Source organism: Vipera ursinii (assembly GCF_947247035.1).
Source record: "Vipera ursinii genome assembly, chromosome: 1".
In the NCBI taxonomy this organism is placed as follows: domain Eukaryota; kingdom Metazoa; phylum Chordata; class Lepidosauria; order Squamata; family Viperidae; genus Vipera; species Vipera ursinii.
In genome coordinates, this window is record NC_139512.1 from 117,936,729 (window position 1) to 117,962,579 (window position 25,851).

At 42.8% G+C, this 25,851-nt stretch overlaps 1 protein-coding gene across 1 annotated transcript; it reads left to right on the forward strand.

Moving 5' to 3' along the window:
- Nucleotides 1–500: 500 nt before the first annotated feature.
- Nucleotides 501–25,413, forward strand: CARNS1 (carnosine synthase 1). The gene is made up of 11 exons (XM_083362531.1): nt 501–729; nt 5,596–5,724; nt 10,420–10,439; nt 10,848–11,100; nt 11,809–11,898; nt 14,117–14,604; nt 15,927–16,128; nt 16,667–16,758; nt 17,228–17,459; nt 20,253–20,524; nt 22,359–25,413. Exons 3-11 carry the CDS (start codon nt 10,437–10,439, stop codon nt 23,589–23,591), a joined length of 2,865 nt encoding a protein of 954 aa, XP_083218657.1. The 5' UTR covers nt 501–729; nt 5,596–5,724; nt 10,420–10,436; the 3' UTR covers nt 23,592–25,413.
- Nucleotides 25,414–25,851: the final 438 nt, after the last annotated feature.

Here is a 25,851-nt window from a genome sequence, read left to right on the forward strand (position 1 = left end):
ATAATATAAATAAATAAATAAATAAATAAATAAATAAATAAATAAATAAATAAATAAATAAAGTAAGTAAGTAAGTAAGTAAGTAAGTAAGTAAGTAAGTAAGTAAATAAATAAATAAATAAATAAATAAATAAATAAAATAAAAGGGAAGGGCCATAATAGTAACATGCACAGAAAGGGAACCCGTAGTACAGGGGTCGGCAAGCTCGGCTCTTTTATGACTCGTGGACTTCAACTCCCAGAATTCCTGAGCCAGCATAGCTGGCTCAGGAATTCTGGGAGTTGAAGTCCACGAGTCATAAAAGAGCCGAGCTTGCCGACCCCTGCCGTAGTAGCTTCGTTCCTTTCAGGAAGAGGAAAATCTGACCTTTCACATCACGTCCCCACCCCCACCCCCACCATCCGCGAGAATAAGGTAGGCGGGGGCCCTTCCCCTTTCCACCGCCGGCAGCAATCCCATTGCGCGCTCGCTGCCTGACCCCGGGATCGCGTTTCATCTGGTCAATGGCGGAGGGCGGTCTCTGGTCCCGGCAAGCGCCCGCCTGCTTTGCTCCGAGGCTTGCTAAGCTGCCGCTCTTCATTGGGTATGCCTCTCCCGTCTCCCTATAAAGCCTGCCTGCCCGTCTGCGCGCCTGGATCCGCGGTCGTTCCGGGCTCTTGCCACCCGCCCTCGCCAGCGGATCGGATCGTGCGGCTTGGCCTTAGCATCGTCCCCCTTCTTTTTTCCAGGTAATCCGGGCTGGAGAAGACTGGAGGAGAAGTGGCGGGGTTTGTGTTTTTTTTTTTTCCCTCCTCTTCCACCCCCCCCCCCCGTTTCAGCGTTCTTGAATCCGGGGAGCCCGGAGCGGGGATGGATGGAGCTGCTGCTCACGGATGTGAACGTTGCCTGAAGGGCAGAAGAAAAGGGGGTGCGACCGGGAAAAGAGGGGGGGTGGTGGGAATACTGGCCGCGTGGGAAAAGTGTTAATGTGGGCGGGGTGGTGGTGGTGGGAAACCGCGCGTTCGGTCTCCAGGTTGCGGCGAAGCTCTCGTTTCTGTGGCGACTCGACCCGGGTGTGTTTGCGACCCGCTGATAGGCGCGCCCGCGAATTGCGACCGGGACGGAGTCTTAGACCAGCGTTTCCCAACCTTTAGGAACTTGAAGATGCGTGGACTTCAACTCCCAGAATTCCCCAGCCAGCTATGCTGGCTGGGGAATTCTGGGAGTTGAAGTCCACGCATCTTCAAGTTCCTAAAGGTTGGGAAACGCTGTCTTAGACGAGGCTGAGGGTTCGGGGCAGCTTCCACCTTCACCGCTCCCCTTGTCACGGCTGGGGTTACGTGGGTGGCAGCTCTGACCCTGCCTGCTATGGGGGGCAGGGAAAGGGGGGGCTTGTCAAGCTGCCGGCGGGGACCCTCTTTCATCTGAACTCCACCCTGGGAGCTCCCGCTCTGCCCCCGCTGATCCATCCGTGTGTGGGCTGGGAAATAAAGGCGTCAAGTTCCATCCAGGAAAGGATGGAGAAGGCCATCACTGTCCTGACCTGACTGGGATCCTGCTTACTTTGCCGTCGTAGAAGCATCCCCCCCCCCCGCAAGAAACCATCGCCGCCGCCTTCGCGACTGCTTTAATTGGAGTAGCTGAGTGCGCCTCCTCGCACACTTCTGGATCTACCTACCCTCTTTGGCCATGGCTCGGACTGTAGTCAGGCTCCTTCCGTGCAGGAACAGGCTCGGAAAGAATAGGGAGAATCCACAGAAATCAATACTACTTCCTCCTTGACTAAAAGAGAAGCCCTGGGGAAACAGGAAAGAGTTAGATCTTATTTGGCAGCTGGTTTCTACGTTGTTGTGAGTGCTCCATCGCTGCAGGTTTTCAAGAAGAGATTGGATAACCATTGGTTCAAAATGGTTTTGGGTCCCCTGTTTGAACAAGGGGTTGGACTAGAAGACCTCCAAGGTCCCTTCCAAAGCTGTTATTCTACATTCTAAATAAAGGTTGCGGTTTGCTTGGTCTTTGGCAAAGGAAGTGGCCACCCACAAAGTCTCTACTCTCCACATCAGGGCTTCTCAAACATGAGGATGGATTAGAGCAGCAGCTTCCAACGATTTCCTGGCCACACAAACCTGTTAGTTTAAAACAAAACAAAATTCCAAGATGTCCTCTTTGAGAGGCAAAGCCCTAGTAACAAAAACTTTGAAAAGAAATACAATGTGGGCTTTTTGTAATTTATTACTGCAGAAATTGAACTTACCTGAATTTCACAAAGCAATTTCACAGTTGCTTGGCTTTTTCTGTTTTCACCAGTTTCTGCACTGTCTTTATCAGTCTGTACTAATTACCCATATGCAGAAAAATATTCACATTACATAAATACTTTCTAGGCCAAGTTTAAAAAACAGAATAGACATAATATATATATATATATATATATATATATATATATATATATATATATATATATATATATATATATATATATATATATATATATATATATATATATATATTGTGGGGATATAACTCTCTCTGTGTGTGGTGTACCAATGGTGGGGTTCAAATATGTGAACAACCGGTTCTCTGTGTGGATGCCACTTCCCGAAGTCCATTCTGTGCCTGGGAAACAAAGATTAGCTACCGGTTCTGCCAAAGTAATGCGAACTGGCTGAATCCCACCACTGAGGTGTATGATAGTTTAATATGGTGAAACTGAACAATTTTCCAGGAAAATCACCATTTGGGATGTCTGTTAGAACAGCGGTCCCCAACCTTTCTGACTTTTTGGCCCTCAGAGGGAGAGGGGATGGTTCTGTGTAAGCGGCATGCAGCTCCATTTGTGCATGTAGCGGGTGTGTGAGCCCGCCTCTCACACAAATGAAGCTTTGCACATGAGTGCAAGTGTCCACTGCTCATGTGGCCCAGTTCTGAACAGGCTGCAGCCCACTAGTGGGCCATGGCCCGGGGGCTGAGGACCCCTGTCTTAGAATGAATTACTTATTGAGAATTACTGTTGACCTGATGTAGATAAAAATGACATGCAGCATAATAATTGTACAGAAAGACAATGGGTTAAGATGGTGAAATTAAATTGGATTTTTTTTCCCATTGTGCGTGCCAGGCAGAAGCCACAAGCATCTCTTTACCTCCTGCCTGCCTACTTTTGCAGTTCTAACATGTGTTTATTCTGGAGAAAGTCTCACTCCAAAGGGATTTGAGGCACACATGCTCTGCAGCTAAGCTATGAAATCCTAAACTTCTTTTTTTAATTCTAATACAGTTTATCCTTAAATAGGTATGCAATGGATGGTGGCTTGAAGACACAAACATACATAAAGGTAGTCCTCGATTTTCAACAGTTCATTCAGTGACCATTTGAAGTTACAACGGCACTGAAAAATTATAACCATTTTTCACACTTGAGACCATTGTAGCATCCCCATGGCCATGTGATTTGCATTGACAACTGACTCAGATTTATAACGGTCGCAGTGTCCCAGAGTCATGTGATCCCCTTTTGTGACCTTCTGACAAGCAAAGTCCATGGGGAAAGCCAGATTCACTTAACAACCGGGTTACTAATTTAACAACTGCAATGATTCACTTAACAAATAGGGCAAGAAAAGTTGTAAAATAGGGCAGAACTCACTTAACAACTTTCTCACTTAACAATATAAACTTTGGGCTCAATTGTGGTCGTAAGTAGAGAACTCCCTGTACATACAAACGTTACTCTGCAAATATAAAAGAGACATTTCCAGGAACGTGCAGCGCTTCTGTTTTGACCTTTTAAAATCATTCTGTCTCCCTTTGCTGATTGTTAAGACACAGAAATAACCACAAGGGGAAAAGCATTTTTGGCAGTGAAGAGGGAGGGACTGCTAGCCCTTCAAGGTGGTCCAAATAAGAAGCACCACCAGGAATACTAGCTTTATTTTTTATGGTAAAGTTGCTTGCAAGCCTGAAAGTATTTCTTCCCTCCTTGCTCTTTATTCCTGAGAAAACTAAGGAGGGTCCCTGCTCAAACACTTCCCATTCCTGCTCGGCTACTGTGGACTGAGGTTGCATGACAGTTGTCTAGTCTGCGTCTCCTCCTCCTACCATCCAAGGTCATTCCCACATAGCATTATAGGGACTCACTGGCTTCACTCTAGTGCTGCAGTCTAAGTTAGAGACTCCCCCCAACGGATTTTGAGTTCGCTCTGGTTTCAGCTGTCCTTCAGAAAACATGGCCTGTTGGGGAAAATGCTGCTCAGAGTTTGGGTTCAGGCTGGATGTCAAGTTTTGGGCATGTGCTTATGAAGGGTCAGTGGTCCGAGCTGGAAGTCATCAAGGAGTGGAGAGAGTCAAGGTGTTTTTCCCCCACAATTCCATACCGAACCCCTTCAGGGGATCCCGGTTTGCAAAAAACAAACCCAGATTACAGTATCAGAGCATATGGACAGCAGGCATATCTGGAATAGGAACTTTTGTTGAAGTCACTCCAGGGGTTACAAATTCATGAATTTGAGAAAGGATTTATTTCTGTTCTGAATGTTACCTTACAATTGCCAAGGACAGGTAGTCCTTGCTTAATGGTCTGTTACTTAGCGACTATTCAAAGTTACAAGAGAGGTCCCTAGAGTTACTTATGACACATGTTCGAAGCTCCAGTGGCCTCGCACACACCCCTGCAGTCATGTGATCACATTTGGGGTGCTTGGTAACTGGCCCTCCTTTAGGGCCATTTGCAGCATCACGTGATCACAATTTTCAGTGGGGGGTTTTGTTTTGTTTTTTTGGTCAGTTTCCAGCATTTACTTCTGGTTTCCAGCAAAAACATCCATTGGTGAAAACAGGTCGGCTTAATGACTGCTCTATTCGCTTAACAATTGCAGCTAAAAAGCTGATAAAGTTGGCCACGGTCAGACCCACTTAATGACCACCATGATTTACAACCTGGGCTCAGTTGTGGACTACCTGTAGAACAAATAAAATCTCATTTCTGTGTGGACCTTACAAGCGGGTTTTTGTCACCAGGCATTACGATGAGCATACGCCTGGCACTCAAAAACAGCTGGAGAGAATGTGCCTCTAGGACTGGAACAGCTGGAAACTCCAAGGCTGGAAAGAGAAGGGGCATCTGGGAATATGGGTGCCTCTCCAGATAGTCTGCTTTAATCCAACAGTGCCATAAGAGAAATAAGAATAAATAAAACTCTTTAGAAAAAAGAAAAGAATTGATCAGGTGACCACTTAGCTAATATAAAGTAAGTTGTAAATATTAAAGTTACTGGGCTACTCAGTCAAAACCCTGCTTTAATAATCTCAGATTTCATACTTATGCTAATTATAAACTATTATAATTAATGACCACCATGATTTACAACCATGGTGTAAATCATTATTATGAAAGAATAATTTTAAAAAGTTATGACAATATTAGCTAAGGGTTTCAACAATAGCACTCCTGGTTGAGAAGTTCATGAAGCTGGGATCTAGGAACAGAAGCTAGAAAGTTATGTGTGCCAAATCTTTTATCAAGTGCAGGGAACATTTTGTTAGAACTGCTACCAAAGTGTGAATACTTTGATTAGATCAAAAAACAAGTAGTAAATTGACTTCTATGCCCTTTCTAGGTTCCATCTTAGGATAAATGACAGTGCAGCGGGAAGGATCAAGGAATCAAGAGAACTGCCAGTGGATCGATGCTCAGCTCTTTAAGCTACAATTGGCTGACTTGATTTGCCCTCACTTTATCCAAGGAGGTAAAAAAAAAGTGGATGCTGTTCCGCCATACTTTTGCTTGCTGTAATACAGTAGCAGCCTCTCTCCATGTCAATTCCCTCTTTAACCAGAAGTGATTGTATTACAGATATTTAATTATGGAAAATGGAACTGTTTGATTTAGTTCCACCCAGATATGTAGAACAAAACAAATGGATGAAAAGATGAAGTTAAACATGCCAGGCTCAAAGAAAGTGCAGTGGTTTGGGGTGGGGTAGCACTTTTTCCTGCGTGCTGGTTCAGCTATCATTTGTCCTCAGAAAGGAAAGGCTATCAGAATAGATTGGACTGGAATTCAGATATTTATTCTGGGACAGAAGTGAAAGCAGCTCCTGCAATTCATATCACAAATAGACACACCCAAGCTTCATTTAAATGATTGTGATGCCCCTGTGTCCAAATTTTGTGCACATGGCTACTTTAATTTTAATTATCAAGGTGGTTATTACAGATAGTCCTTGCGCTATGAGAGCAATTGGTATCCCTAAGTCAATGTCACTAAGTGATGCAGTCATAAAGCATGACATCACATGACCACATTATTTAGAGAGAAAAATCCCAGCAGTCTCAGTTGCCATTGTAACTCTGGATCATGTGGGTCATTAAGTGAGGCCCTCACGATCTCTGTGAGGGAAGAAACGGGTCAGGCACAGAAGAGATTGTCAATAGAAATCACCTGTTTCTTCCCCCTCCCCTCTGCAGAGGGGAGGAACTGGAGAGTAAGGGACTACAATAGAATAAACAGGCACAGATTGCAAGAGAATGGAGAATACACCTGGCTGTCTGCATAGCTTGTTCACTTGAGTGCCAGTGCACTGCTTTCAATGAATATTCCTAATTGTGTGCCTGCTTATTCTCTTGAAATCTCTTCCTCTCCAATGTATGTAAATACAAACATTATTTCCCTTCTTGCTAATTATCCCAGCATCAAAGTGAGCATTCCAAAGGGTTGGGGGAGTGGGAAAAGGAAAACATAGTCATAGTCATATGACTTCTCACTTAGTGGCTGCTTTGCTTAATGACAAAGCTGCCATTCTCAGTTGTGATCACTAAACGAGGATTACTTGTATAACCAAATATTAGACCAAAAGATGTCAACTTTTCAGTGGTTATTTAAATAAATTCAGTGAGCTGACATTTGGAAGCTCAAGTATCTAATGAGCTTCATCTCTAGCAGTTGAAGTACTCTATTTCTTAGTTTCCTAAACAGAAAATGTACGATACACAGGCTGCTAGGATACCCAGACTGCTTTCAATTATTGATTAAAATGTATTGGATGCATTACCTCAGTGTAGGTGCTAGGGGTATACATTACCAACTGAATAGAGTAAGAGGATTTTGTTTGTCCCATGGAAAGCTCTGGAGAGAGACTAGTATAATATAATATTGCAGAATGGCATATTGCTAGAACTGGAGAATATGCCAGGTAAAAATGGAGTTGAAATCTGCAATCCTGTTTATAGTAATTAATTCCAAATTTTGATTGGTTAAATGGATTGTGTTTTGTAAATAGATTTTATGTTGTGACTTTCACTTGGGGATATGCAGTTGGAAGTTTGGAGCAGTTAAGCAGAACTGAATTTTTTTAACACAAAGAAAGGAATACTGGAATTTACAAAACATGCATACACCACAGTATATAGATATATGTGCTCTGGGGAGCCATCAGATTCTTGCTGCAGGAAGAAGCACATTTCCCTTACTAGTGAGGTCCTGCTCAGACTTTTTCAGAAACTGCTGATAGCTGCTCTTTGGGATGGTCATAGTCATAGTAATTCCCACTTTTCTGTTTGGAAGCATGCAAAAAGATACAAGTAGATACAAATCTTCAGACAAAAGATGTACAATTTCTTGATGTTTGTGGGGGAAAACATGATTGATACCATCCCTGGCATTTTGATTTGTAAAAGGCTACAAGAATTCAAAATGCTTAAGACAAATAGCAATAGCACTTTAGACTTATATACTGCTTCATAGTGCTTTACAGCCCTCTCTAAGCAGTTTACAGAGTCAGCACATTGCCCCCAACAATCTGGGTCTTCATTTTACCGACCTCGGAAGGGTGGAAGGCTGAGTCAACCTTGAGTCGGTGAGGATCAAACTGCCAAACTTCTGGCAATCGTCAGTCAGCAGAATTAGCCTCAATACTGCATTCTAACAACTGCGCCACCAGGGCTTACATCATGGGTAGCAATAATTTTACCATATAACTTTTAAATGTTTTGGCGTCCCAGGTACTTCAGTATTAACATCTTGTTGTCCATTTGTTATCATTATTATAATAATACTATAACATACTGTACTATTGTTAGTATAAACAATAATAATTGGTGCATCTTTCCACCAATCCCTTTTAGCTCATTAGAACTATTATCTGGTGAGGCCAGCTAGCCACTGATTTAGTCAATAAGAGCCTTGCGTGAATCTTCAGAGCTTGCCAAAGAGACTGGGAGTATGCTGAATTATCTAAATTTAATTCTAACATCTGCCTTGCTTCCTTTTTCTTTTTAATACATTGTATTGTTTTGACACAATGATATTTATACATTATTAATAGAAAATTATTGATGTTCCATTGTTTAGATAACTATTGGAATAAAGAAAGGAAGAGAAATATTTTATCAGTATTCGTTATAGTTTAGAATGTCAATATTATAAGGATAAGTTTATTTGATTTTTTTTAAAATCCAGAATTAAATATACCATCAGGGGAATGTGTCTGTGTCTGTGTCTGTTTGTCTGTGTCTATGTGTAAAGCATGTCAGCAAAAGGATTTAAGCAAAGCAAAATTAACAAGTCTTAAAATGCCATAAAAATAAAAAAACCAAAAAGGATAAAGTGGGGTTTGGACTTTCTAACTTCTCTCTTTTTATACACCTGCTAATTTACATCATAGCAATATGGGCCCTCTTAGAAACCAGACTGTAAGTGATGCTGCATGATGTATATATGAGAACATTCTTGTTTAAATTATTTAGCATTCTTCCTTAAGTCTTCATATTATTGGAATTGTATCTTTCTTCCAGTGTTCGGTAAAATTCATTCTTGTTGGTTTCTCTTCAGATCATATAAATCTTTCACCTTTTACTCTGATTTATTGTTATAAAATGACTTCAATCTGTGAATTCCCAGGGAACTGTCTAGCAAAACATCTCTATTCATCTGCCACTAAAAGACCAAGCTAACACAGAACTCAAGGAACACGTATATTGGAATTTTGTCTAAGTATTCTGAGCCATCTTCCCTTACATAATGAGAGTAAACACATACTTCCCCAATGCAATATTATTGCAATCCATATCTAATCAGGGTTTTCCCCTGTCTCATCATTTTTGCTTTTTTGTAGTATTTTGTTGCTGAAGACATCTGAAAATCCTCAAACTTTGCATTGTTTTTTTGGGGTGGGTAGATGGATCTTTGAATCTCTTTAATAATGATCATGAACGATGCAATTTCTGCCAGTGCTTGTAGGCTACCAATTAAAACATCACTATAAGGACTAAGCAGCACTAAGTGTGATGGAATTTACTGTCTAGTTCTATGAGAATTTCAAATGCTGCTCTGATATCTTTGTAAAAAGGCAAGGAAAATATGGAGGTAACCAATTTTAAATGAGAACAACTGATCTTGAAAATGCTATCTCCAATATTTGTCCTTGTTTGTCCCTTTTCCACAAAATCTATTTCAGCCTGTCAGCAGTAAGTTGCCCTAAGTAGAATCTGGAGAGAGGTGCAAAATGAGCATCAGAATGTATGCGGCATAACAACTGTTTCAAAGAAGCATGAGATGAAACATGTCATTGTTTTCAAAATGAAATAGTTGGGCATGATTTCAAGTTAACAGAAGAAAAATAAGATATTTATATTTAGTGGCTACTTACTTCAAAAGATTCTGAGCAATTAAAATACAATAAAACAGAGATCCCCAACCCCCGAGCCGTGGACCGGTACCGGGCCGCAGCCTGCCAGAAACCGGGCCACGCAAACAAGTGAAGCCCAATCCATGGGATGCAGGCTGCACATGAAACCACACCTCCTCTGGTCCATGAAAACACCGCTCCCCGCAGAACTGGTTGCTGGTGCCTAAAAGGTTGGGTGCCCCTGCAATAAAAGAAAGACAGGTCATAAGCATACAGAAGACAAAATAACAAAGCATCCTCAGGAGTCCAACCACCAAGGCCTATGAGAACAACCAATTTTTTACTGAAACTCGCTGAACACCCTTATGGGCAGCTATAGACATTAATTCAATCAATCTATCAATCAAGGTTAGAGTACTATGGCTCTTGGGGAAACACTATTCCAGAGAGTAGCCATGACAGAAGCACAGAAAACCTCAGAAAGCCAGATATGCTCTTATTCAAGAGTTTGGTGAGGGCACCTGCTCTGTCTAAGTTGCTTCAATGTCCCTTAAACTTAATTGTAAGGTTATGGAAGGTTATCTTCATCTTTTAAAAGAGATTTGTGTCTAGGTCAGGGGTAGGGAACCTTGGCTCTTTTATGACTCGTGTACTTCATGACTTCATGCTGGCTCAGGAATTCTGGGAGTTGAAGTCCACGAGTCATAAAAGAGCCCAGATTGCCTACCCCTGAACTAGGTTTAGGGATGAGATAAATATTTGGGTCACAGGAAGTATAAAGAAACTTGATTTATTTCTTTTTTTTTTCCTTTGCAGTATCTTCATCCTGAACAATGGTAAGTTGTTTTCATTGCATCTCTTCTTTTCCTGCCTTTTCTGGCTTGTGTATGTGTTGCTGTTTCATACATGCACACACAGAGACATATATTCCTAAAGACAATATGTGTGCATATTTTTAAGAATCTTTTAAGAATTGTTAAGAATATCCCATTTGGGATTATTTCTAGAAGGGATAGAAAACTGAAATTAAGATTTGTTAACAAGTAGAAACTGATTTCTAATTGGCGGTGGCTGGTATCTTCTTCCTTTTTGCAATGAAGATTGTTCTCATCTTGAGTCCTCTATGGACCAGCAGCTGAGACAGGAAAAAGCTCTCGAAATAAATGCCTCTCTGTCCTTGGATGGAATCTCAAGTGCATCTCTTTGCCTTTTTCTTGGCATATTTTTCAATACTTTGACTGCAGCTGTCTCTGGACCAGATCCACACTGAACCACCTCAAACACCCAAGGAATTCGATTGGGCAGAACAGGTCTTTCTTCCACCAATGAGTCCGTTGCGCAGTGCCCGGCACCGAGATACACTCCTGGATAGCAAAATTAGCCCCGAGGATGCACAAGCCAAGGCCTGGACTGCCTATTACTATGACTTGTTGCAGTGCAGCTTACAGCAGCAAGGGCTCCCAGAAACCGTTGATCTCACCAAGGAGCCCCGATCAGGTGGGTGTCCCATTATTTATTTTATTTTATTTTATTTTAATTCCATTTATATCCCGCCCTTCTCCGAAGACTCAGGGCGGCTTACAAGCTTAGCTTGTATACAAGCTTATATTGGTCACATGTAGACTACTGATTGGCTTAATGTACACATAATACAAAGTTAATGTTTTTAACCCTAATTTATTGAATAATTATAAATTTAGTCTCCTGATTTGTGCATATGTTTAAACCATAATGGCTTATCTTTATGTTTGGAATCATAAAGACTCCTTGAACGAAGCTGATGGCTCATGAATGTATTCATGTAGCTTTCTGGACAATGATAGGAGATTTTAAAAAAATCATTTGCCAGTTTAGTCTATAAAAATACCTAACGATCCTCAGTCCAGGTACTAACCATGTCTGACCTATTTAGCTTTTTTTTTAAAGTTCAACTCTGATGGGCTGCCACCTACAAAGAAAAATACAGAGATTTTGTGCCTGAAAGCTGATGGAATGAATAGAATAAAAGGAAATATATAGGATACTCTGTCACCCCTTGAAGGAGTAATCCTTGCATTTGAGCACTTCATCTGCCTCTATTCCTATAAAAAGTCATTTACAGAGATTCTGCCTTCAGGTCCTAGGAGATGACCAGATTGCAAAGAAAGAAAGAAAAATGAGGTTTCCAGGTAAATGAACCACTGATTTTGTTCTTGTTTTGTTTAGGATTTGGACCCTCAGATATAACCATGTGTGTCTTGGGTTCCCCTGCTTCATATCTGTCAGTGCTTCTGGAAGGTGGCAACCAGTGTCCTGGTAAGTTCTTAGATTAGCATTTTGCTTGACCTTAGCCTATCCTTAAGGTTTGCTCAGAAGTGCTAAGCTGCTGATGTTCCGTATGCTCTTCCACTTGATAAATTATATGTGAAAACTCACTCCCATCAATTAATTCTCAAAATTTTGTTTCACGCCAAACATATTGTTAGAAATGAGCTATGTTCAGTGCTCTTCAAGCTAGTGTCTTCCCATATGACAGAAGTGCCAGAAGATATATGCCCTTTCCTTGCCAAGGATGCCTTTCAAAATCAGCTTTGATCTTCTAAGATGATAAAGGGTAGCATCCTCTTAATCATATGATAATTCTGATTCTGAAGATGCTAATCATTTTTTTCCTTTTTTCTGTTCAGTCATGTCAGATTCTTGGAAACTGCCTGAAAAGAAAGTTTAAGTGGAAGAGTTTTTGAACAGCAGTGACAATTAAACTAGATATTGGGAAACACTGTTTGTGAAGAGCTGCCCGAATCCTCTTTGTCTTAATTTGTTCCTGATTAGATCTTTTTACTATTTCTTTGTTTCAGGAGTAGAGGCTAAAATCAGATTTGGTTGCCATTTTGGATGGTTAAGGAATTCAAAGTTGTATATTAAACTGGAACAGTTTTTGGTGTTCCAAGTGAGAGGGTTAAATCTGTTTTCTAAGGAAGGCAAGCCATCTGAATAATTCCTAGCTGCAAGGATAACACAGCTAGGAATAACAGCTCTTTCTTCTCCCTCCACTTCCCCTTCAACACTTTTGGGGTCCATCAGTTTGGGGGAAAAACCAGTTTGTCTTCTCCTTCCATGATAGTCCAAGCAGCACAACTAATGATCAGTGCTGATGAGAGCTGAAGTCAAATAAGGAACGAGGGCTACAATTTCCCATTCTTTGCCTATGCAGTAACTTTTGTCTGAATGTTTTCAAACAGGCAACCTGGGTGTGATTCATGTGAACAAGGAGACTATCTTTTTGAGTTGGGAGGCAAACCAAAGACTTTCCTCCAAACGGGAGCTGAGCTGCTTTCCAGGCAGAGGGAAATGAGCTGGCATTTCACAAGCCATTTTTGCTTCTTTGTTTTTTCTGTTGTCTGATCCCAACATCCTCTCAAAAACAAACAAGCGCATCCTTTCCAACAGATAAAATGGAAAAAAAAATGAAATAAGTAGACACAAATTAGGAAGACCTATCTACACGCCTTTAATTATAAATGTGTTGCTTGTACCTTTGGGGAATTGATGTTGGCAGCTTAAAAATTGCATGTTTAGCTTTCAGAATGCCTTCTGCATATTGCAGTAGGGGTTGGATATGACATTATTAAGTCAGGGCTCATGGTACTCTCCTCCAAAGTGTAGGCGGGCATTTTCCTATAATATTTTTCATAAATCTTGGAAGGCTATCACCCAAACAGTGAACAACCTATTATAATAGAGTGACTGGCTAATACATAATAATAATAATAAAAAACAGTGATGACGTGCTAATGATATCCTGAGAGATTATTCTATTTTCCTACTCTGGTCTCACTAGGTTCAGTGGTGTCCTGTGGGAAATATATCAGGATAGGCCATTACAGAAACTGGAAGGCAATTTGCTGGTTCCAAAGCCATTGTCAGAGCCAGTAATCAGGGTGCTGGTGGCACACAATATGTTTTTCACTGTTTTGTACTATCAATCCCTGATTACTTGCCCTGGCAATGGCCTGGGAACCAGCAAACTGCCTTCCTGTTTTTTGTTCTGTTACTGGTTATTACATAGGCAATAGTAAAGGTAAAGGTAAAGGTTCCCCCGCACATGCGTGCTAGTCGTTTCCAATTCTAGGGGCCGGTGCTCATCTCCGTTTCAAAGCCGAAAAGCCAGCGTTTGTCCGAGGACATCTCCGTGGTCATGTGGCCGGCATGACTAGACACCAAAGGCGCACGGAACGCTGTTAGCTTCCCACCGTAGTGAACCTATTTTTCTACTTGCATTTTTACGTGCTTTCGAACTGCTAGGTTGGCAGAAGCTGGGACGAGTAACAGGTGCTCACTCTGCTACGCGGCACTCGGGATTCGACCCGCCAAACTGCCGATCTTCTGATTGACAAGCTCAGCGTCCTAACCCACTGAGCCACCGCATCCCTGGGCAATACATCTCTACATTTTGGCTTGTTTAATTTTTCACAACATCCTTAGTTTGTTACATATATTCACAGGCTGGATTTCTCATCTTCCCTTTCCCTAGGTAACATGCTGCTGTGCTTGTCACCAGCCTGGCTCTCTAAGGTTCCATCAGAAACTCATCCCGGAGAGTCATCTTTATATGTACTGAAGGCTGTGACATTTGAGCTTGGCGGTCGCACAGTGCTGGAAGAATTTTCTTCCCCACGTCGGGTCAGCTACTTCACAGGGAGCTTTGAACCCTGCAAGTTGCAGGGCCAGTCAGCAGCAGAATTGGCCCGAGATCTTGATTGCCCCACGGGAGGTTCGGGAGAGTTGACTCGCCTTCTAGAGGACAAGTTGCTGACCCGGCAGCTCATGGATCAGAAGGGAGAAGTAGCTGTGCCCCCCACTCTGGCCTTCACCTTCAAGCGCCCAGTGCTCCTGCGCAATGTGACGGAAGAGCAACGCATCCACGTGGTTGAATTGAGTGGCCGGGAAGGACAAGACAACCTTCTGCAGGAGGAAATTACAGCCTTCTTGCAAGGTGGTGCAATGGAGTCCTACAAACAGGTAAGAGGTGCTAAACTGAACTGAACTGAATTGAGAGACTGCCACAAAGAAGAGGGGCTCAACCTATTTTCCAAAGCAACAGAAGGCAAGACAAGAAGCAATGGATGGAAATAATCAAGGAGAGAAGGCAATCCAGAACTAAGGAGAAATTTCCTGACAATTAGAACAATTAATCAGTGGAACAAGTTGCCTACAGAAGCTGTGGGTGTCCCATCGCTGGAGATTTTTAAGAAATGATTGGACAGCCATTTTTTTGAAATGGTATAGGGTCTCCTGCTTCAGCAGGGGGTTGGACTAGAACAGGGCTTTTCAACCAGTGGTACAGGTACCACATTGGCACCTAGCAGGTGGTATGTGACCATCCTAGTGGGGGAGAGGAATGAGCTGAACCGGTGGCAGCACCGCACAAGCCTGAGAGAGAGAGAGATAACTGGAGCTGCAGGGCTGTCAGGGCTCAGCGGAAGCGCCAGGATCAGCACCGCTTTCCAGCTGATTGGCACTTCTTCAGGGCTGTCAGGGCTCATGGGAAGCACCAGGATCAGTGCCAGGCTCCAGCTGGAGCTCAGCGCTAATCCTGGTGCTTCTGCTGAGCCCAGAAGAAGCACCAATCATCTGGAATGTTGCAGCATCCCCAGAGTCTTGTGATTTACATTCAGATGCTTGGCAACTGATTCATATTTATGACAGTCACAGTGTCCCAGGGTCATGTGAAGTAAGTGACCAAAACCTGCTGCAACCACCCAGCAGATGGGGGGTAGAATAAAAACCAAACACCTCCCCACCCCACCCCCGCTGCCAATCCTCAACAGAAATGCTCACAACAATGAAAACCTCGGACAGGAGGAGGAGCACCGCCGGGCGGGCGGGCGGGCAGGTGTCTTGCTCAGCTGTGGATTGGGGGGACACTTTTTTCAGTGCCATTGTAACTTCGAACAGTTAGTAAACAAACTGTTGTAAGTCGAGGACTATCTGTACTCATCACTTTTTTCCTTTTTTTTTTTTGGTCATCAAGTTTTTGACACCTTGCTAGGTGACTGATGGTACTCGGATGTTGCCATATCCTAAAAGTGGTACAATGGGTGAAAAGGTTGAAAAGCCCTGGACTAGAAGGCCTCCAAGGTCCCTTCCAACTCTGTTATTCTGTTCTGTTGTTAGAAAGCAAGACAGATACCAGGTGAAGACAAGGGCATTATAGAGCAAGAGCACTGCAGTTCTTTCCATTCAGATGAGAACATAGCATGAGAGTTGGAAACAGAATACAGAATTTTGAGAAAAGAGCTGGATCTTTAAGCTTTGCTGCTACAGGTATTATGCTTCCACAGGTGGTGGTCAAGCCCTCAGGCTGGCGCTGCAATGGAGCCCAAGCTGTATCATTTCATGACAAGTCAGAACGTGGAAGCGTCCTGCAGGTTGTCCTTACCTTGCTGGAGACTCTAGAGGAAGACGAGAGCATTTTGCTGGAGGCTTTCATTCCCACTGCTCACATCCTCCGATCTGGGCCTTTAGTTACAAACAACACCCCAGGTAAGGAATAGTTTTTGATTACTTCCCATTATGTCACAAAGCTAATTATCCTTCAGCTCAGTCCCTGTAAAGTATAGTTTAATCTACCCTTCCACCTCCCTTACATGCTGGAATACAACCTATAGGAACAACTGGGAATTCTAGGATTTGTAAATCCTTTGTATCTAAAATTACCAGCACAGTGAAGACTCCGTTATTCCATAAACTATCATTTCTTCTACTTGCTTTGCTTCATTCTGTTAGCCTCTCTTGCATGTACCAGGGCTTGAGCATTTTTGAAGAGGAGCTTTGTTATGATGATTTGTGGTATGGTAGAACCAGCACAGCTCACAGTACTAGTAGTGATGGTAAGGTTACCATCTTCAGATCCACAATTCTCCAAAATTACTTGACTGATAGTACTCCAGAGTAATATAAGCTTTTCATCAGACCTGTCTTGTTCTTTTCATTTTTCTCCATATATTCAGATCCTATTAATTTGTTTTTCTGATGTCTTCCATTTCTCTTTCCTATTTTTCTTCCTGCTCTACCTCTCCAGTTCCAGGCAACATAACTCTGCAGCCCAATCTGGCAATCCGAATTTGTGCTGTTGTATGCAGATCCCGAAAAGATCAGCCTCTGCTAAGCAAGGTAAAGGGAACTCTGTGCCCAACTGAAGTTAAAAGAAACCCAGGAACGTATCACTGGTAGAAAAGCCACAGACCATAGAAGAGCCATATGTAGTACAACAGATGATTAGTATATTCACAGCAATATTGGTGTCCCACTTTATACTTTTCTATGGAACAGTGTAAAAATAATTGAACTCACAATTATTGATGCTTACAGATACAGCAAACCTTTCATGCCAAAGTAATGTCTTGTTTAGAAATAAGCTAAGTTACATAATCAGTCATCAGATTGACAATTTTTACTCTCCTGCTGGGTAGGAAATACTCTAATCTCTCATAAATCAAACAGAACTGGAGACCTTTCTGTATTATATTGAAATTGCCATAATCCAACAAAGTGAACCCAACCCTTAGGACTGTTTGAATGGAAATGTTAAGACAAGTTGACAATAGTTGAAAAAGATCTTAAACCTTTTGGTTCTTTTCAGGTAATATGTGCTGTAGGTCCGGCAAATAAGCCACTGAAGCACCAGACCACAGTGCCTCAGACTCTGGAAAGAAGCCTACAGCACTGGGGACTAAAAGATGAGATCCAAATTGATGCAATCCATGCCCAGATTAAGCAAAAAGCAGAGGCTGCCATGAAAGCCTTCATGGATATGGAGGCTAGTCTATCAGTTGAGCAGAAAGGTGGTCAACAAGCACAAACTGACATTATTGGTAAGCTTGTAGCATCAGTCATTATATCTTATTGTTTATAAGATATTGTGGAGTACTGCAGTTTGATTGCTCAACTGGGGCTGTCAGAGCAGCTGAACTACGCTTTTAGCAAAGCATGGGGCAGTAGTGTAAAGTGGCTTTACTGATTATAGTAACAGGACCAAATAGCATCCCACAGCATTAGAGAAATTCCTTTCCAGGTTCTCTGTTCTAGAAATAGGCTTGCACAATGTCTATTTTTATGTTTATGTTAGCAGCTGCTTGCCTGATAGTGAGACTGCAAGTCTCTAATAAAAAAAAACTTGCACGATATTTCATTTATATTAAACATTGCTGCTGCCTGCCTTCTTGGAATAGAGGCAAATTAGGGTCTTCAAACCACATTGTATTGATTTGAATTAGTTTATTTTTTGAGTATGTCAATTGATTCCAGCCTCTAAGGGTGTACTTGAGCAATTTTTGGTGCAATTTTTCCCTTAAAAACAACCAATTAAGAAAAACAACCAAACTTGGTTGCCACCAGTGAATTAAACTTGATATCACTATCTCACTTTATCTGAAATTCACAAGTCTGATTTTTCATGCTAAATTATCTATTTTTCATGTTACTACTATGTACTGAGCAAACCTGTCCCAGCCTCCTCACTCATTATTGACATCTTCTTTGCCTCACACAACCTCAACTACCACTAGATAACAAAAATAGGGGAACAGAAACACACTCTTGGTTTGCTATTCTTTTCATTGTTCTTCCCCGCCCCCCAATAGCATGACTGATGTGACTGCTTCTGGTGAAAGAGAATTAGTTATGAGAGGCTTGGAATGTGAGTCAGGGCATTTTTGGTAGAGCTGGATATTGGGTACTGTGTTTCCCCCCCAAAATAAGACATGGTCTTATATTTTTTTTGCCTCCAAAAGAAGCATTAGATCTTATTTTCGGGAGATGTCTTTTCTACTGTCTTGCCACACGCCAGTGGCACTGACAGCCCCATCCAGCATGAGCCCATGTGGCTGCCACCAGCCCAGTTCTTCTGTGGCTACTTGCCACAGAAAAGGCCTCTGCCAGAGGGTGACATGCGTGTCATCCCGGAGCTCCATTCTGGGCTGCAGAGGCCTTTTTGAAGCGAGGCAGGTGTCTGGGCATGAGAGACCTGGCTGCGGGGGCCCTGAGATAAGCGGTTGCAGGGCGCATGGGGCAGCTCCACCCCCCAGCCCCGCTCTAGCTTGATTTTTACATGTGCGCCTCACCCCATCTTGGGCAACCAGAAGGTGGGATGGACTGGGCCAGGTCTTAACTAGGGCCTATTTTGGGAGGTAGGTCTTATTTTAGGGGAAACACGGTAGGAGGGAAATAGGAATGAAAGAAGTAAAAAAACTGAAAGTAAAATATATTGGGTTTTTTAGTAGGTTGATAATTAGTATTTTAAGATATTTTAAAATTTGGTGTTATTTGTTTAAATTTTGAGATGGTTGTATTGTTATTAATAGAAAGTTGGAGGTCATTATTATTGTATTAGTTTCATACATACTTTTTGTCACTTTTAATTTGTTATGTTATTCTCCTTCCTTTTTCTTTTAAGATAATTTGTATTATAATAGTTGATGTTGAAATTTAATAAAGGTACTATTAAAAAAAGAAATGAAATTAAAAGTAGAATGACTTGTTGATGATCTCTGGCAGGGCCAAGGAGGAAATGTCCTAGTTTTTCTTGATTCATCAGCAGCTTTTAATGCCATCATAGTATCCTTCGGTGAGGATTAGGAGTGAGAGAAAATGGTTCTCCCACTCCTAAATGGTTTTCCTCCTTTCTCCGTGGTTGATTCCAGTTGGCAGTGACGGGTGAGGAAGAGATCAATCTCAAGAGGGGAAGTGCTTCAGGTCTCAATACTCTCACTCCCTTTTTTAATAGCTATATAAGGCTGCTTGGTAAGGTTACCCATTAATTTGCAGTTGTATATCTTCAGTATGCTGATGATACCCACTTATATATCCTGACCCCAAGCTGACCAGGTGATCCTGGGATGTCTCAGTGTCTGGAGGAAGCACAGGTCTGGATAGAGAGGAACAGAAGCTAACTGTCATGGTTCCGATAAATGAGACACTAACCCTGACAAGAATGACTGGCTGTGGGTATTTGGACCTTTCAGGTCTCAAAATGGTCCATCTTTAATCCTAAATAGAGCTTCAGGACAACTGTATAATTTGAGGGTCTCCTTGCACTCACAGGTCCTTGCTCAAAGACCAGATGGCAGCCATGATCAAGAATGTCTTTGCTCTAATTCATTTTGTGTGCCAGTTGAGTTCATTCCTACACTGGGAGGTTCTAAGGAAAGTTACCCATACTAAGGAAAGTCACCTCATGTTCGGATTATTGCAATGCCCTATACAGGAGGCTGCCCTTGTAGACCAATGAGAAGCTGCAGCTAGTCCAGAATGCAGCACTTTGGCAATTATGGACATGCCTTGGTGAGTGATTAGGCAGAGTCACCATGCTCTAGGTTCCATTGCTTAAACATTGTCACCTGATGGGGCCCAGCAAGCAAGCATTCTTTGTCATAGTGCCTATCCTCTAGAGCAGTGTTTCTCACTGTCTGAAATGTTAAGATATGTGGACTTCAATTTCCAGAATTCCCTATCCAGCATTCTGCTGCACCAGAGGGATGCCTTTGTTCCTTTATTCTTGTGTTAAGTACTATATCTTGGATCAAAGATGGCTTCAGTGGCCTTTCTATGGATGTTCATCAAGGCCTTGTTACAAATGTTCACTTTTCTTTGGCATCTTCTTTTCACAGGGGTGGATTTTCTTCTGAGCTCAAAGGACCAGGTGTTGCAATTGGTAGCCCTGGAGATGAACTCACAGTTGTGCCTGGAGACTTGCTCAGCCCTTGAATCCATGGGCCGGATGGTGGGGGCCCCAGGAGGCGAGACAGCATGCGCCTTGGTGGAGACAATGCTGCGTCGTGCACAGTGCCACCTGATGGAGGGCAAGCATCTGCTAGTGATTGGGGCCGGCGGATTCAGCAAAAAGTTCGTCTGGGAGGCTGCCAGGGACTACGGGCTAAAAGTAAGATGCGGAAACACAGACTTGTGCAGCCCTTCCAAGCTGCAGGATGGACTAGCTAGAGCAGCACCACCCCACAGTCCCTATCTGTATCCCATCAATGTCATGGGCATCACCTAAAGAGAGAGGGGAGTAAACCACGTTACCCATCAGAAGGGCTTGCTCATTTCACTTTGCCCGTAAAGCTGAGGAGTTGGCCTGTCCCATTTCCAGCCTTGCCATCTCTCAGGAGTACTTCAAGTGGGGCATTGGAGGGCCCAATCCAGAAGCAAGGTCCTGTTGGAAGAGTCACTGGGGATGGAAACAAGTTTTGCGGACTTCAGAGCTGCCTTCCACCACTTCCTGTCTCCATGAAATAATGTTAGGATGCAAATATGGGGCAGGACAGATGAGCTAGCTGTGGAGATTGTGTATTCCCACTTTTCTCAAGAACCATCCACTCCCACTGTTATTTTGGGATGGTTCCTAGTCTTCAGTAGCAGCATAACAGGCAAAAACTGAAACTTTTTTTTTCATCACTGAGAATTCCCAGAGTATCAGGCAGGCCTGCCCCCATCTTTCCAAATATCTTTTTTCTGATTTTTCCAAATTCAGGATATAAGTACTGTTCCCTACAGTCTTATCAGACACTGGTGTTTTCCACCCTTAGAAGAGGTAGAAATGCAGTACAGTACTGTTCCTATTTCAAGAAGAAGCCATCTTGGGTTTGCTAGTCTCAAAGCCCTGTTTCTGAGACCTACTTATCACTTGTGCAACTGCCTGTTTAGAACCAGAAAGAAGGCCCCTCCAAATAAGTTGGATGTTGATACTGCCTGTAGTGATGCATCTCTGGTTTTTTGGATGTTGTATGGAAATTAGATGGGGATGTATATAATAGGTCCGGGTGGGAAGATGACTGGAATGAAATGAAAACTAACTGCAAGTGTAGAAGTGTACAGACAACTCAGCCAGAGCCAGATTTAGCTTCCAAAAGCTCATTCTATGGTCCCTGAAGGTTTCAAGTGCTTTAATGTCAGCTTATTCCTCTGCGACTGAAGGATGAATTTGCCCCACTTGGAGCCTTGATCCATTCCCCAGTTCAGACCCTGAACTGAGCACAATGGGTACATGTGCCACAGTCTTATATCTACAACTGCAGCCTTCAAAGTGGGATGCTCTATATCCTATGCTTTATCCAAGTTCCTCCTGGAAAAATGGCTTGGCTCTGAAGTTATCTAGAGGCTTGACAGCCTCCAGGTCCCTGGAGTTCACTGATAAAAAAACACCTGCAGTGAAAGAAATAATGTTGACCCATCCCCACACCCTTGCTCTTAACTCACAAAACCTAGTGCTGGTACTCCCCTGATCTAGTCAGAGTCTAGTAAAGAGTGGAAAATGAAAATGCGATTCCCTTGTTCACACAGCCCTTCCCTCGCAAGCAACAGGGTCATCTTTGATTTCTCAAGACTGTGAACGCTTTTTAGCCAGCTTGCCTACCAACATGGGTATTGCCTCAGCATTAATTCCTCCTCCCAAACCTAGAGGACAATGGAGCTCTTCCTTCTAAACCCTGCTGCTGCAGAAACTGGGATCTAGAGAAAGCTCAGAAAGCTCAACCAGCTTGATGGAATGGAATGGTCAGTTCACTGGGGAAGCAGCTGCCTATTGATAGTGCCTTCTTCTTAAAGGATTCCTGTATGGTCCCTGACCCCAAGGAATTGGCCTTCTCTGATACTGCCTGTAGTGATGCATCTCTGGTTTTTCCCCCCTCCTTCTCTGCATCTCTGCCTTTCCCACTTCCCCACCCTGTTTCTACTCCCTTTTCCTTCTCTTTTTCTCTCATCTTTCCCATCCCCAGATCCACCTGGTGGAGACCGATCCCAACCATTTTGCCTCCCAACTGGTGCACACCTTCATCCACTATGACACCACAGACCACACGAGGGATGAAGAGCATGCCCGGAAATTGCTGGGGCTTATTCAGGAGAGGGGCCTGCATCTGGATGGCTGCCTGTCCTACTGGGATGACTGCATGGTCCTGACAGCGTTGATATGTGAAGGACTGGGTCTGCGTTGCAGCTCCTCAAATGCCATGCGAGTGGCCAAGCAGAAAAGCCGCACTCACCAGCACTTATTGCGGCGGTGCAAGGAGGGGTCCCGCTGGTCCTCTGCAGCACTCTATGCTGTGCCATGCTGGCACCTGGAGAGCCATGCTGATGTGGAGCGAGCTGCCAGCCACATTAATTTCCCAGGTGTCATGAAGCTTGAGTATGGGGCCGGAGCAGTAGGGGTAAAGCTGGTGGAAGATGCCCAGCAATGTCATCTGCACTTTGACAAGATCACACAAGATCTGAAGGACGACTCGGATTATTTTGGCATTGGGTTGGGTTGGGGCAATAACATGCTATTGATGGAATATGTTTCAGGCACTGAGCATGACGTGGATCTGGTGATATATGAGGGACGGATGCTAGGGGCATTTGTGTCTGATAATGGGCCCACCAGGGTGCCCAACTTTACAGAAACAGCAGCCTGCATGCCCACCTGCCTGCCCCCTGAGAGTGAAGCACAACTTATCCACGCTGCTTATCAGTGCTGTTTAGGTTGTGGTCTCACTGATGGTGTCTTCAATGTGGAGCTCAAGTTGACAGCTGCAGGCCCCAAACTTATTGAAATCAATCCTCGCATGGGTGGCTTCTACCTCCGTGACTGGATTCGGGAGATCTATGGAGTAGACATCATGCTAGCTTCTGTCATGGTTGCCTGTGGAGTGGCCCCAGTCCTGCCCACTCCTTCCCGTCCCCGTACAAAGCTTGTGGGAGTGATGTGCTTAGTGTCACAGCATCTTCAGGCTCTCAAATCCACAGCTAGCCTAGAGATACTTCAGGCCCTACATGAGCGTGGTGTCATCCGCCTCAACCTGCTTGAAGATGAGATCGTGTCTAAAGAATATGAGGAGCCTTATTGCAACGTGGCTTGTGCCAGTTCTAGTCGCCATGAGGCCTGTGTCAAGCTACTAGGCATCTGCCAGGTGCTGGGCATTGACTCCCTGCATTACCCTGTTGCTTACTTCCTTTCTCACTTCAAATAGCCTTGGAGGTTCAGCTCCCTCAGGTTGGAGCTGAACTTGCATGTGTGTGAGAAAGAGAGTGAGTGTGTATGAGAGAGAAACTTGTCTATTCCTTCTAAATTATCCTCTCCTTATTCCTAAGTTATCACCGCTGGAGTTTGCATTACACAAACTTCCTACTTATTAGTCTTTTTGGAGCCATCTCCGGGAAGGGCTCACACCTTGAAAGGGCTCACTTCTTTTAGGAAAGGATTCTAATAATCCTCCCCTTCTTTCTACCCTCTGTGTGAGGCAATTTTCTTCTATTTTATTTGTTCTTGATTAATCTTCCTGGTCCCAGCCCTTGGTTTCTAAATTACTGATGCTCCTGACCAGTGCTTTTTTTGTAAAAGAAAAAGGTGCCAGAACTCACACATATCATACAACCCACCTTGCCTACCCTACAAGGTTCCATCCAAAAAAGGTGCTGGAACTCCGTTCTGAGCGTTCTATGAGAAAAAAAGCCCTGCTCCTGACCATAGACAAAGTAAAGTTCCAGGCTCTTCACTTTCTCTTTCTTCCATTGAAAAAGGGGAAGTTCTTTTCACATAGCCCTGGAGAGAACCTATCGCATACTTCCAGAATCAATGGAAGAGAAAGCTTGGGTCAAATCTTTATAGAGGCTGTACCGTCCAATATTTCACCAGCAATATACTGCAATGAATGAGCAAGTGATATTTCTGAAGGCGCAGTTTTTCCTGAAAGGAACTGTTGTATGCAAACTCCATCCATATACAGGTGAGCATCTACAAACCAAACCAACCTACTCAAAAAAAAAGGATCATATGCAAACATGCAATAACATGTTTAGCAATAGTATGTAAGATTCAACAAGATCTGCTGGCTCCACACTTGTAAACTTTGTAATTAATAGTTTAGTGCCTTCTGATCCTTTTTAGAAGCTAACAAGGACAACTCTGTTCTAATCAAATGACCATAAGATAATAAGAGGGCAACAGAACACGCTGTGGTGAGTCTTCATATTCATAACTGATGCTGGGAAAACCTATTCTATTTATTATTTGTGCTTGTAAGGGTAACATCTATAAACATCTCCTTACTTCTGTAATGTGCCAAGAATTTCACAAAAGAATATTACTATAACAATATTTCCAAGCACATGACAATAATCTATTTTAATTATAACATTTTCTAGTGAACGATTGCATCCCTAACTTCAAATAATTAACCTTTCAATGGAACTTCAATGACCTTAAGTTCCTACAATACGATTGCATCCATAACTTTAAATAATCAACCTTTCAATGGAACTTCAATGACCTTAAGTTCCTACAATACCAAGCAGCCATAATGCTAGCATTACAGGGTTTCTGCAGTAACAAGCCATAATTTTGCTACCAAGCTGAATTGTGAACTCATGCTTTTGTGCATAATCCAAACGTCCCCAAATATGTAATGTTCCTTTAGTACACTAATAATACACTTAAGCATACTTCTAACAGCATAAAGAGCAATGTAAAAAAAGTGTAAATCTGTCCAACTGAAAAGCATTTCTGTCTTTTTTCATGTTTTTTTTACTACTTTCACAACAAATGGAAACTCAGTTGGCAACTGAGAAAATATTGAGAACTTACGAGACTTAAAATAGCTAACAGCTTGATCCTATTTGGATCAAAGAATTGGGAACTGGGAGCTTTAAGGTAGTCAGAATTGGCTATCAGTGGGAGCATTAGTTAAGCATGTCCTCTTAACTGGTTGGTGACTCTACCTGCCTATTTTTCCATAACTTCTGTAATCAAGCAGGTATCATAGTTCCTCCCCAATAAAATGCCATGCAAAACTATCAAGACTCCTGATGTGTTCTTTACAGCTGTACCACAGCTCATTTCCCACTTAGGAGTGGACACATGAAAAGCTGGTGAAGACTCACCTACATAACTAATGGGGGGTGGGGGGAGAAGACTTCAATTATACAGAGATTACCCTTACAGTCTTGTTAATTTCAAAGAGACTTCCAGGTGATCTGTTTCCATAAAGGAGACAGAATGTTACAGATTTTGGATTGACCATCTATGAAAATCTAACATTGACTCCAAGTCTTCCTATCAGTTGTTCTCTTCCAACTCCATAGGAAATTTGATCTGGACTGGATTTTATCTCCTCCCCTCAGTCCTCAAAAGTGAGAACAGTTCTCCCTTTTTGAATCTTTGTCTTACCTGTTCTGCATGTTCAGGCAGATGCACCTGTTTCAATTATTCATGACAGGACTGAATTACAGGCA